Consider the following 11,631-nt stretch of genomic DNA (forward strand, 5'->3'; position numbering starts at 1 on the left):
GCCTTTAATTCTTTGGCTTGGTATCTTAATCCTTTCTGCACTTTATATGATATTGCTTACCCTGAAATGGAACAGAATAGGTATCTCTATAGGTTGACTCAGCCTTCCATGATTCTGAGGTGAGTAAAATCACGAGCCAGACTGTTGGGGACAATATGCTGACTCTGTAATCCACTTAGAGAGTGCTGTAAATCACTGTGAAGCGATATATAAGTCTAAAAGTGATATTGCTATTGCTATATGTGTAAGAATTAAACAAGACAAGAACAGAGTTTTCTCACTAGATTCAAATTAGCATCAGTCTATTTCATCATACAATAGCATGATTTTCAATAAATGAAAGGAATACAAATACTTTTGAGCATTTTGTCACTATAAATCAATAATCTGTAAGAAAGCACAGAATCGCTTTTTCAAATCCTTATGAACCTCCTCTAAACAAATGTTGTAAGCTGCCCTGAGTCATTATTGAACGATAGTTGGTTATATGAACTGAAGATATAAAAAATGAATAATTAAACACCTGTCACCAAGGCCACTGTTAATCTATGCTAGAAATGGTAGAATCCCAAATTATAATACAGAAATAGTTCAATAAAGTAATATTTTAATGCAAAATAAATTCTAAGTATCACAAATGAAAAGGATTTTTTCCAATAGTCATTGGGTGGATCCAGATTTATTTATATATAGAATAGAAGCACTGACATCAACAAAACTTAGGAATAACTTTAGTCAATTGCATTCAATGATTATATTACATATCATTAAGTCTGAATATACATTTTCAATATTATTACTATTATTATTATTATTAAATTTATTTCCTTGCCAACTCCCAGAGGCTCTGGACAGTTTACCATATACTTTAAATACAGGTGACATTTCTACAACTACACAAAAAAAAATAGTTACATAACTACAGGTAATTTCTCCTTTATTACTGGTTGATATACTTGGCAGCTATGAGTCTTGCAATACATAATAAGTCAGTAACAAAAGGATATAAGGTGATAGCATACTTTAAAACAGGAGGAACAATGAGAACTAGGTTTTTTTATACATGTAATTCACCTTTAAACGTGGGGCAGATCATTTCTTCCTGCTTAAACTTTAGATGGAAAAAGGATATTAAATTACAAATTATTTTTCCCCAATGCGCTAGTGTACAGCAGAGGTCCCCAACCTTTTGGGCACCAGGGACCGGTTCAGTGAAGAAAAGTTTTTCCACAGACCGGAGAGTGCGTGGTTTTATGTGCTGACTGCATCCCACGGATGGGGCTTTGCTTGTTTGTGCGGACCATTTGCTGGCATGCCACGGCCTGGTACTAGTCCATGGACCTGGTGTTGGGAACCCCTGCTGTACAGTATATCTTCATATGACCATATCTATTCCATTTCCCTTCTTTCAAATGAGACCAGGAATATGGCATAAGATGACCACAAATTGGCATTCCATGCCATTCTGGAATTTCACGAAGCAAAATATATCCATTCCTGCATTTGACTATGTAAAAACATTTCTCCATGGCCAAAAATAAAAACTGACTACAAAACTAAAAGTGACTGGAATAAGGATATTTGTCACTATAGCCAATTTCTTCATGCATCAGATTACATTTAAGTATCATACTACAGTATTGTGCAATACTACTAATTTTAAGAAACACAACATTATCCTTTGAAATCAATCCCCTCTCCAAGTAAGACATGGCAGAAAATAAAACCTTACCTGTTATGCCTGCCTTGCAAGTCCACAGTCCTACACCCATTAATTAATGCTGTAATTAGTCATCTAGTTTGCCAACAGTAGCCAAAAATGTCACACAATTTTTATACCTTCTAATTAATAAATATTCACTGACCAAATATAAAATAAAGGAATGACTTTTAATACTATCTTTGGTTTCAAGCTCAAAATATTTAGGTTTTCTTCTCTGAAAACTTTATATATTAGTTATTGGAAATGCAGAACTGATGCACAGACTACAGTACATAGATTATGCAGTACATAAACTACAGTTCTACAATATATCTCTGTGTCTCCTAGATATAGCTGCTAAATCAGATAGAAAAAAGTGGTATAAAATGTCAAATACCTATTAGAGTGACTTCTAAAGGAATTGCTTTTAGTAATGAGAAAACAAAATGTTTTAAATAAATAATAAATCATTTACTAAAAGGGACTTTATATGCATTTTTATATAACAAAGAGGCTTATAAAACTGCAAATGGCTTTGTGACAAGATTAAATTATTATGATTACTATAATAAGCACAGAGTTTAATCAATGACTGCAATAGGGAACTTCCACACATTAAAACAGACCTAAGAATAGTATTTTTTTTCCAAGACTGCCAAAGAGGAAAGATGTTAATTACTGTTATTTTCCTTATCTCCCAGTTGGTATTATTTGCTTTAAAAAAATCAAAGAGTTCTTTCCAAGTCATGCCAGATCTGAACATAAATCAGAAATTGTTAGCCAAAACTAAGGCAGATTTTTCTGCAGCTACATCTGGTCATTGCTAATTGTTCTTTATATGTAGTTACTCTTTTGAAGACTATTAGAAGCATTGATAATAGGATAAATTTTATTACAAGGATGTTTGTCTATACCATACACAAAAAAAATCAAATTTTAGACAATAATTATTTATGTGCAAATCCATTCCTTATTCAAATAGATTTTGCTTTACCACAGCAAAGATTTGTGTATTTCTGGTTGGAAAGGGTTCATGTTTTAATGAATCCTTCTGCATTTTTTTTACTTCTTATAAAGTATGGCATTAATATTGCAAAGGCTAAACTTCTGAAACAAATTCTTGTTTTTTATTATTCTCTGTTAAATTACAGAATTATGGCTGCAACTTATTAATTCCAGTGTACTTTTCTTTCTAGTATTGCAATAATCTTGCGGTAAATTATTGAATAAAATTTGACAGTTTTTCAGTTAATTTTGTGATAAAGTAAAAGAAGAGAAAAATTTTGGTCTGAGCTATAGCTTTTGAGGGGAAGAACCTTAGGTGTTTAGTAAAGATTTAAGAATAAAACAGCTGAAACCGTCCAGCGAATCAAATTAGGCTGTTTTGCCTTTTTTATCTGGTTCCTAAAAAGCTCCGATGGCTCAGACTGCATCTTAACAAGACAGGCAATGTTTCTTCAGAAAACTGGACAAGACAACTATGATATTCACTTGTGGAAAAGCATAGGTACAGAAGAAAAATAAAGCTGCTAGAACAATCCTGCAGTGTTATATATGCCATAGAAGTGATTACAATATTGAATCAATGTTTTACAAACAAATTCTTTCAGGGCAGGAAGTGCTGTGAAGGATGGAAGATTCTTCCATTCATATGTTTCTTTTTTTAATACACAGGAAAGCCCTTTCAGAGTATTTTTCTTTGTTGCAGCAGGAGGTGAATGAGCCAAATGAGATGTTCCCCCACGGAAACAGCTGACCCCAAACAAAACAAAAACAGTCACAAGTTGCATTGCACAGTATTTCCTTCCTAACACTGGATGGCTCTGGAGACGACATGAACTGCAGTCACCCTACTGTATGAATCATCAGAATAAATGGGAAAGGAATTAGCAATTTCTACAAAGAATCTCTTCCACCTTATCTATAACAATTTTATAATACCGTGTGTCAAGGGAATCAGAAAGTAAAACCGTTAACTTTTACCAAAGCCAGACAGTCTTTTATACAAATCCAGAAGAATCATATTGTCTTACCTAGCATGCAGTAAATTGCTAGTTTTCCAGGCTTCAAATACAAGGAAAACATTTCATTTTGATTTTATTTTTGTTTATAGCTATACTTTTTATGCTGCTCTGGTTAAACAGCCTCCAAGTAGCTTGCAAAGCTTTTCAGGAAAGAGAGATTTTTTAAAAAAAAATCTTTAAATTCTCAGTTCATATGGTATTTTTTTTGTAGATTTCATTCTATACTTCCAATTTCTGGAAGAGAACTCAAACTCATTATTCATTATTCTTACGGAAAAAAATACAAACAACCTTTTCTTTTAATGGCTAACAAGTCCTCTGAATAAACAAATAGGATGCTAAGTGCTAGCAGCTAGCATATAACTGTCCTGATTATAAGTTTTTCTAACCATGACTGCTATATCTTATTTGGTGTTAACTGGCTTTCAGCAATGCCTAGAATTTCATTTTCCATTTCTCAACCATAAAAAAGATCCCAAGATCGAATAAAATATACATGGGTGTACAGGTAATCCTCGATTTACAACAGTTCATTTAGTGATCATTCAAAGTTATAATGGTACTGAAAAAAGTGACCATTTTTCACACTTACAACCCTCACAGCATCCCCATGGTCACTTGATCAACATTTGCATGCTGGCAACTGACTCATATTTATGACAGTTGCAGTGTTCCGGGTTATGTGATCCCCTTTTGCGACCTTCTCACAATGGGGAAGCCAGGTTCACTTAACAACTGTGTTACTAATTGAACAACTGTGGCGATTCACTTAACAACTATGACCAGAAAGGTTGTAAAATGGAGCAAAATTCACTTAGCAACAGAAATATTGGGCTTAATTGTGGTCATACGTCGAGGACTACCTGTATTCATTTTTATTTCTAAAGGCATTTCTAAGGTCTTTTACATGAAATAAGGTAAGTACATAAACATCCTTCATTGATGGTACGTACTGTAAATTAAATTTTGCAAAATTTTGCTTCAGGTTTACCATTCAAAATGATTTTGTATAGCATAGCAGTTTGAAGCTATTAGATATATAGGGAGATATGAAGGCTTGCAGAAAAAAAAAAGCTTGAACATTTCAAAACTTGAAAAAATGGGGAAAGATGAGAAAATTCCAATGCAATGTTTTGTTTGGCATAATGGATGAAATAAAACAGGGTGGTCATATATTACTATCCTTTATATTCCAAATATTTCTTATTAGGACTGTGCTGTGCTTGAGATTCAAAAATTAAAAGATGCTTCAGAATATGTAACAGTAGATATATACTACCTATCTGGAACTCCATAATGCAAAGTGCTTTTTTTCCTGGATCTTTTTATTCAGAGTACCAGAGCAATATAATTCCTGTATGCAATATGACTCTCAAATCAAAGGCAAGAGGCAGTTCTGCCACAAATGCCACTGAAGAAGGAAGGAAGGAAGGAAGGAAGGAAGGAAGGAAGGAAGGAAGGAAGGAAGGTTGGTTCATTGCCTGAAAACAGGCCTGTTGCTATTTTTTCTTTTAAAGGTTGGTAGATCTGCCTTGATCTGGCTTCAAAGGACAGAAGCAGCATCAAGAAACACCAAATTGAAAATTTCGAAATATATTAAAGTAAATTCATTACTAGACATAATTATTATGTGACCAGTGTATATTTTTGCATGTAATAAGCATGGCAAACTTTATAATTGTATGAGCAAAGTTATGTATATTGCACTGAACGTTCTCAAAAGAAGCAAAAAGAACTCAGAACACTAAGGATAACATTAAAAGAAATACTGCATACATTTCAAATATTCCCAACATTTCTTCTGAAAAAACTGGAAAAAAAATCTCAGTGGTTTCATAATTCCCAGAAATATTATATCTCCAAATATCCTTTATGACATAGGACTTATACTGAGTGTCAGTTTAGTATAGTTGTTAAGGCATCAGGCTAGAAACTGGGAGATAGTGAGTTCCAGGCCACCTTAGGCACAAAGAAAGCTGGATAATCTTCACCAGTCACTTTCTCTCAGTCCTAGGAAAGAAGAAATGGCAGACCACTTCTGAAAAACATTGCCAATAAAAAATGCAAAGAGTTGTCCAGGCAGCTTCTGAACATCAGATACAACTGAAGGGAAGAGGGCAAAAACGACTTATACTACAAACCATGAAAGAAAAAACTAGCAAGCCCAAGCTGACAAAAATAGAAAAGAATTTTATAGAAATTGTTAAATATTTTTGCTAAGTAATCAAGAGGGCAAATAAAGCAAAATGAAATAAATTAGCACAATGTAAATTCTTTTTTGTTCTCGGAATTATATGCAGAAATTATTTACTCATGTTAAGCTATGTGCATAAATTATTACTTCATCTTAATATGCTAAGGTGGTTGCTTATTATTTCTTGTACATTATCAAGAAGCTTAAAACGCAACAATCAGCACAAACTTCTGCTAAAGACATTGGTTACCTAACACAGGATTATTTGAATTATGTTCCTGAAAACTGTAGCATGCTGTAAGAATTTGATGTTCCATGAGAAAACAAGGGCAATACCCTAACCCCCAAAGTTCATGCAGTCTTCCACTACTAAAATTATGCTTCTTGATCAGAGGCTCACGGGAAATATTTTTAATTAATTGGTTCTGTGGCCTGAAAAAAAAAATGAAACTCTTGGGCTAATGAGCCCTCTGAAAAGCTGCTCTATATACCTGTGCAATTTTTAACGCAAGCCAGGGAAAAATATTGCATAGCTTCCCAATTCCTCAATGAAAACTCAGAACCCTATTAACGATCCAATCTAAATAGAATGTAGTGTTGAAAGAATAAGCTTTAGATATTGTAATATATATACATATACATATACATATACATATATACATATACATATACATATATAAAAATCAACAGAACAATCTATTGTGGACAGAATTTAAAAAGGGTTTTATTTTTTTTAAACAAAAAATATGAATTGAAACAAAAAGGTTAGTGTAAGCAAACAAGAACCCCAATTACTCTCCTAAGGCTAATGTGCCAAATGAAAGCTGAAAACTGATACCCATCAGAAATGCTGACAAACAAGCTTCTCTACTCCGCTGAATTGTCTGTACATCATACATTATAAGCCTTGTTTTGTGCAGAGTGGGACAAACTGCAAAACTGAAAAAAGAGGAGAGATCGAGAGAATATTTCACTGCAGAGAGCCAGCAGGAAATTCCAAACACTCCATGAAAGAATTAACAAAGTTTCTGGGAAAAGGATGTATGTAAGTTTACAGAGGGAAAATCATAACATGCTTCTGAACCTTCAATGACAGGGCCTGGGATAAAGAAAAGACAGAAGGAAGGAAGCATACCTCCCCTGGCTTTGCTTCCATTCATTTAAACAGTCAAAGGTAGATTGCCCATGCCTAAAATTCAATTCCAATATTACTTGTATATTATTTATATGGAAGCCTTTTAATTCAGAATGAACAGATCATGTGACAGCATTTTTTTTAGCCTTGGATCTCTGAATAAGCTGAATACATACTATAAATAAAAACAAGTTACTTTACTAGAACAGATTGTAAGTAAAATTGAATCGGACAGCGGGGGTGAATAAAAAGGAACATATTGTGCAAAAAGTAAAGCACTTCCATGTTTAGACAGATGGAATAAAATGGGAAGTGTTAAAGCAAGGCTTTCATAAGCATAAAGAGAAATTAAAACATCTTATACTCACTAGAACTTACTCCCAACAACTTGGAGTGGATTCCAGTGAAAGCTGAAGTCAAATAACTTTTGTGTACTGTTGATTCAGTGTTCTCCCAGAAAGATAACCCTTAAAGATTAGACGCCTTTGTCTAACTTTAAAGTACTTTGAGGTTGAGCAAAGATACCAGACTAGAATTATTTTACCCATGGGAAAATTAAGGAAAGATATACTGTGACATAACTCAAGCAAAAGTTAAGGAATTCCCTCCTAAGGAAAAAAAATCTTCACATTTTTCAGGCAAGGACATTTTAAAGAAAGATGTATTTTGTTCATTACAAAATATTCTTATCACACTTTGAACAGTAGTCAAAGTGGATTCCAATTTTCAAAGGATAAAACAACAGAAACAGATTATTATGTAAAAGGTAAACAACCAATGACAAGAGCAAATTTTGCTTTAATTAGCTTTAAAGGCTCAGGAGACCAGACTTCAGCTGCTCTCCAAAAAACAGACTAGCCAGATGCTAGGCTAATTTGCTAGCAGCAGTTAAAGCTGCTACCATAGAAGATGCCATCTTTACCAACCACTATCTCATCAGTCAAGGAGAAGGTTTCCCCAAAAGTGTCAATTGTTGATCTCAATATATGCTCATAAATAAACACTTCCCAATAAAGAACATTTGTAGCTCAGGGCTGAAATGAGGAGTCCTTGATATTCTTTCAGCTTGGCTATTTTCTTGCAAACCTTTCATTACCCAAACTAGGTAACATCATCAGTGCTGGTCTAATGAAACGTCTGCAAGAAAACAACCAAACTGAGAGAGTACCAAGGACCACTCATAAACACTTTCCCTAGACCAGTGATGGCGAACCTTTTAGAGACTAAGTGCCCAAACTGCAACCGAAAACCCACTTATGCATCGTCAAGTGTCGGGTGGGTGTGGCCCATTGGCTGGGTGTGGCCAATTGGGTGGGCATGGCCAATTGGGTGGGCATGGCTGCAGTGGTAACGGCAGACTGGGTGGGACTAAAAAGTTCAATCAATCAATTCCAACTTTGCAAGAACTTTTTTTTTCCCACGAGAAGTTGAAATTGACTGATTGAACCTTTTTTTTTTTTGCACATGGCGGCGGAGGCCTAAAGCAAAAAGGTTTTATAAAACCCAGCTGAAGGCCTAGGACTGGGGCGACAACGTGCGTGCCCACAGAGAGAGCTCTGAGTGCCGCCTCTGGCACCCGTGCCATAGGTTCGCCATCACTGCCCTAGACCCACTAGGACAGGAGTCTTCAAACATGGCCCTTTTATGACTTGTGGACTTCAACTCCCAGAATTCCTCAGCCAGGCCCGCTGGCTGAGGAATTCTGGGAGTTGAAGTCCACAAGTCATAAAAGGGCCAAGTTTGAAGACTCCTGGCACTAGGACTTCATATATTCTGCAGCAGCATTTAAAAGCTATTGTACAACTTTCTTTAGGAGACACCTCTGTGCTATTTTGGTGCACATGGGTGTTGGCTTTGTGTTCTTATGGAACAACATGACTCTGATAACATCTACAGTTTAGCAAGAATGTTCTTTTCTTTCCAAATGAAATGAAATTGATAAAAGCTTTTCATCCTGAAGGTACCATTTGTGCATCCAATACTAAAGTCAAATCCATAAAAAACACTCTGGGTATAAGAACAATATTGTTCAGAAGAAAAAAATTAAATTAAAACTTTATTAAACTTTATTAACTTTATCAAAAAAACTTTATTAAAAATTAAATTAAAACTTGCTTTCGAAAGTTTACCAAGTTTCAATATCTCTTCAATGAGAGTTTGATCATTCAAGTGTCTATCGGTGTCATCCAAAGCCAATCTCTGTTTGAATGACTTTTATAAGGGATACCAATAGATTTTATAATAACACATCACTTTTAATATGGCTTCTATAAACTTATATGCATTATTTTCAAAAAAATGTATAATATTCAAATTTACTTAATTAAGGGACCCATGGAAGAGACCATTCCCAGAGTTTAGTATTATCAAAATAGCTTTCATCTGAACAAATTCAGTCAGACAATCTCATGTTTCCATGGGAGAAGTTAACTAATGACATTGTAAAGAAATCTTTCAGTGTGTCCCAGAAATATTTTTTTTCAACTTAAGTTCTTAAGTGTTCTCGTTTTTTTCCCTCTTTACTGTCCTGTTTATAAAAACATGCACAAAGAAACATAGATGTGGAAGGTTTTCTCTTATCTTGAGAAAACTTTTTACAGCCTGGGACCTAATCCCAAGCCTGCTTCACACCCTTCTGGAATTTTAGGCATGCAATCCAGAAGGAAATAATCCCATCTGATGGACACACATCTGTATTTCAGCCCACGCAGGCCAAACACATGTGTCGCCTGCCACGGAGGGTTCCTAAGTGGCCAATTGGTCGGCTAACCCAGGGGTAGTCAACCTTGGCTCTTTTATGACTCGTGGACTTCAACTCCCAGAATTCCTGAGCCAGCTTAGCTGGCTCAGGAATTCTGGGAATTGAAGTCCACGAGTCATAAAAGAGCCAAGGTTGACTACCCCTGGGCTAACCGCTACCTAGAGAAGGAAGAAACCCGAGGCTTTGTTTTGAGCACTGGACTCGTAAGGATCCCTGTTTGGGAGAGAGAGGCAAAGCAGCCTTTCAACAATGTGACCCAACCTGTGGAGCCTGTACCTATTGCAACAACCGCTAAACTCTTTCGTGCAACCCGCTCAGAACCACCAGCCCCCCCCCCCGGTCCAGACCGAGCTCCGGTTTGGACGGGAAGAGGAGACGGCCCCGTTTTCATTCGCGAGTGGAGGGGGGGGGAAGGGTTGGGGTCTTCCGTTGGGTCCGACGGATAGCGAGGGGAACTTCTGCTCCCTTTGCAAACTTCAAACATTTCCATCGGCCCAAATCTCCCTTCTTCTTTCCTGGGCGGCAGGCAGGCAGGCACACACACACACTCACTCACTCACTCACTCACTCACACACACACACACACACCTCCCCATCCCGCAGCCGCCGCGAGTGGCCCTCCAGCCAAGCAGTCCGACTAGCTCGCTCCCTTGCAAACTTCAAACATTTCCATCGGCCCAAATCTCCCTTCTTCTTTCCTGGGCGGCAGGCAGGCACACACTCGCTCGCTCACTCACTCACAAACACACACACACACACACCCCTCCCCATCCCGCAGCCGCCGCGAGCGGCCCTCCAGCCAAGCAGTCCGACGAGCTCGCCCGCCAAACGCAGCCACAGCTAGAGACTTACGGACTTTGACTTTGCGGTGATCCAAGCCACCGGCGAGAGCTTTGAGGGACTCCAGGCGGCCCCGGAGCCGGACGCTCCGGCGCCCGAGGCTGTCGGCTTCGCTCTGGATCCCGCTGAAGATGTCGCTGGCCCAGCGGGAGAGGTCAGAGAGCTGCCAGACGAGGGAGACCAGCGAGCGGGAGCAGACTTCTTCCAAAGAGCCGAAGAGGCGAAGCCCCGCGCCGCTCCGCCTGGCGTGCCCGTCTTTGTCCCTCTGAACGGCGGCGGCGGCGGCGGCGCCCTCTTCCAAGCGGCAGAGCTTGAGGGGCGCCACGGTCCTCAGAGGGAAAGGCATCGTTGGGCTTCCGCTTCTCTGGGCGGAAAGCAACACGCATCCAACCCAAGCGAACGCTTCGCGCTGGGTCCTCTTTCCCAAAGAAGGCCGAGCTTTCCTTCTTCTTCTTCTTCTTCTCCTCGCCGTTTGTTATTAAAAAGGCCGGAGCAAAGAGCTCGCGTGGCCGCCAGCCCCGCTAGCCCAGGGCCCGCAGGGGAATCGCCACAGGTACATTGCGCCGAGGCGAGCGTTTGGAAAGAGTTGGTCGCTTGCCCCGCCGCTTAGCCGAAAAGGCGCTGCAAGAGCGGAGCGTGGCGGGTGGGGGGGAGCGGAATCCAGAGCTTTGCGCCGCCGCTGCCGGGCAGCTCCGGACGGAAAGACCGGAGGAAGAACTGATGTTCTTGGAAGTCAACGAGGAAGCGGGCTGGAAAAGAAAGGGGGGGTGCTCTGCTCGGCGGACCCCGAAGGCGCTTGAACCCCTCTCGCCCGGTCACCTGGGATCCCCCTCTTGTTGCTTTCCCGAAACAGCCGCTCTTCCGCCCTGGGAAACCGACAAGACGGGGACGGGAGCGCAAGACGATCCGTCTCCCCCGAAACCTGGCGCGAGTGCTTTAAGCAGTCCCAATAACAACAATCGAGGCCGCCGCCTA

At 38.9% G+C, this 11,631-nt stretch overlaps 1 protein-coding gene across 1 annotated transcript in view; it reads right to left on the bottom strand.

The window, feature by feature from the left end:
* NHSL1 (NHS like 1) overlaps positions 1–11,002 on the bottom strand; it is a 158,866-nt gene extending 147,864 nt beyond the window's left edge. Inside the window, exon 1 of the mRNA XM_029285884.1 lies at positions 10,669–11,002. Coding sequence (XP_029141717.1) covers positions 10,669–11,002 — 334 coding nt within the window. The remainder of the gene's footprint in view (positions 1–10,668) is intronic.
* Positions 11,003–11,631: the final 629 nt, after the last annotated feature.

Source organism: Protobothrops mucrosquamatus, unplaced genomic scaffold, assembly GCF_001527695.2.
Source record: "Protobothrops mucrosquamatus isolate PMUCROS unplaced genomic scaffold, P.Mucros_1.0 scaffold2417, whole genome shotgun sequence".
Taxonomy (NCBI): Eukaryota; Metazoa; Chordata; class Lepidosauria; order Squamata; family Viperidae; genus Protobothrops; species Protobothrops mucrosquamatus.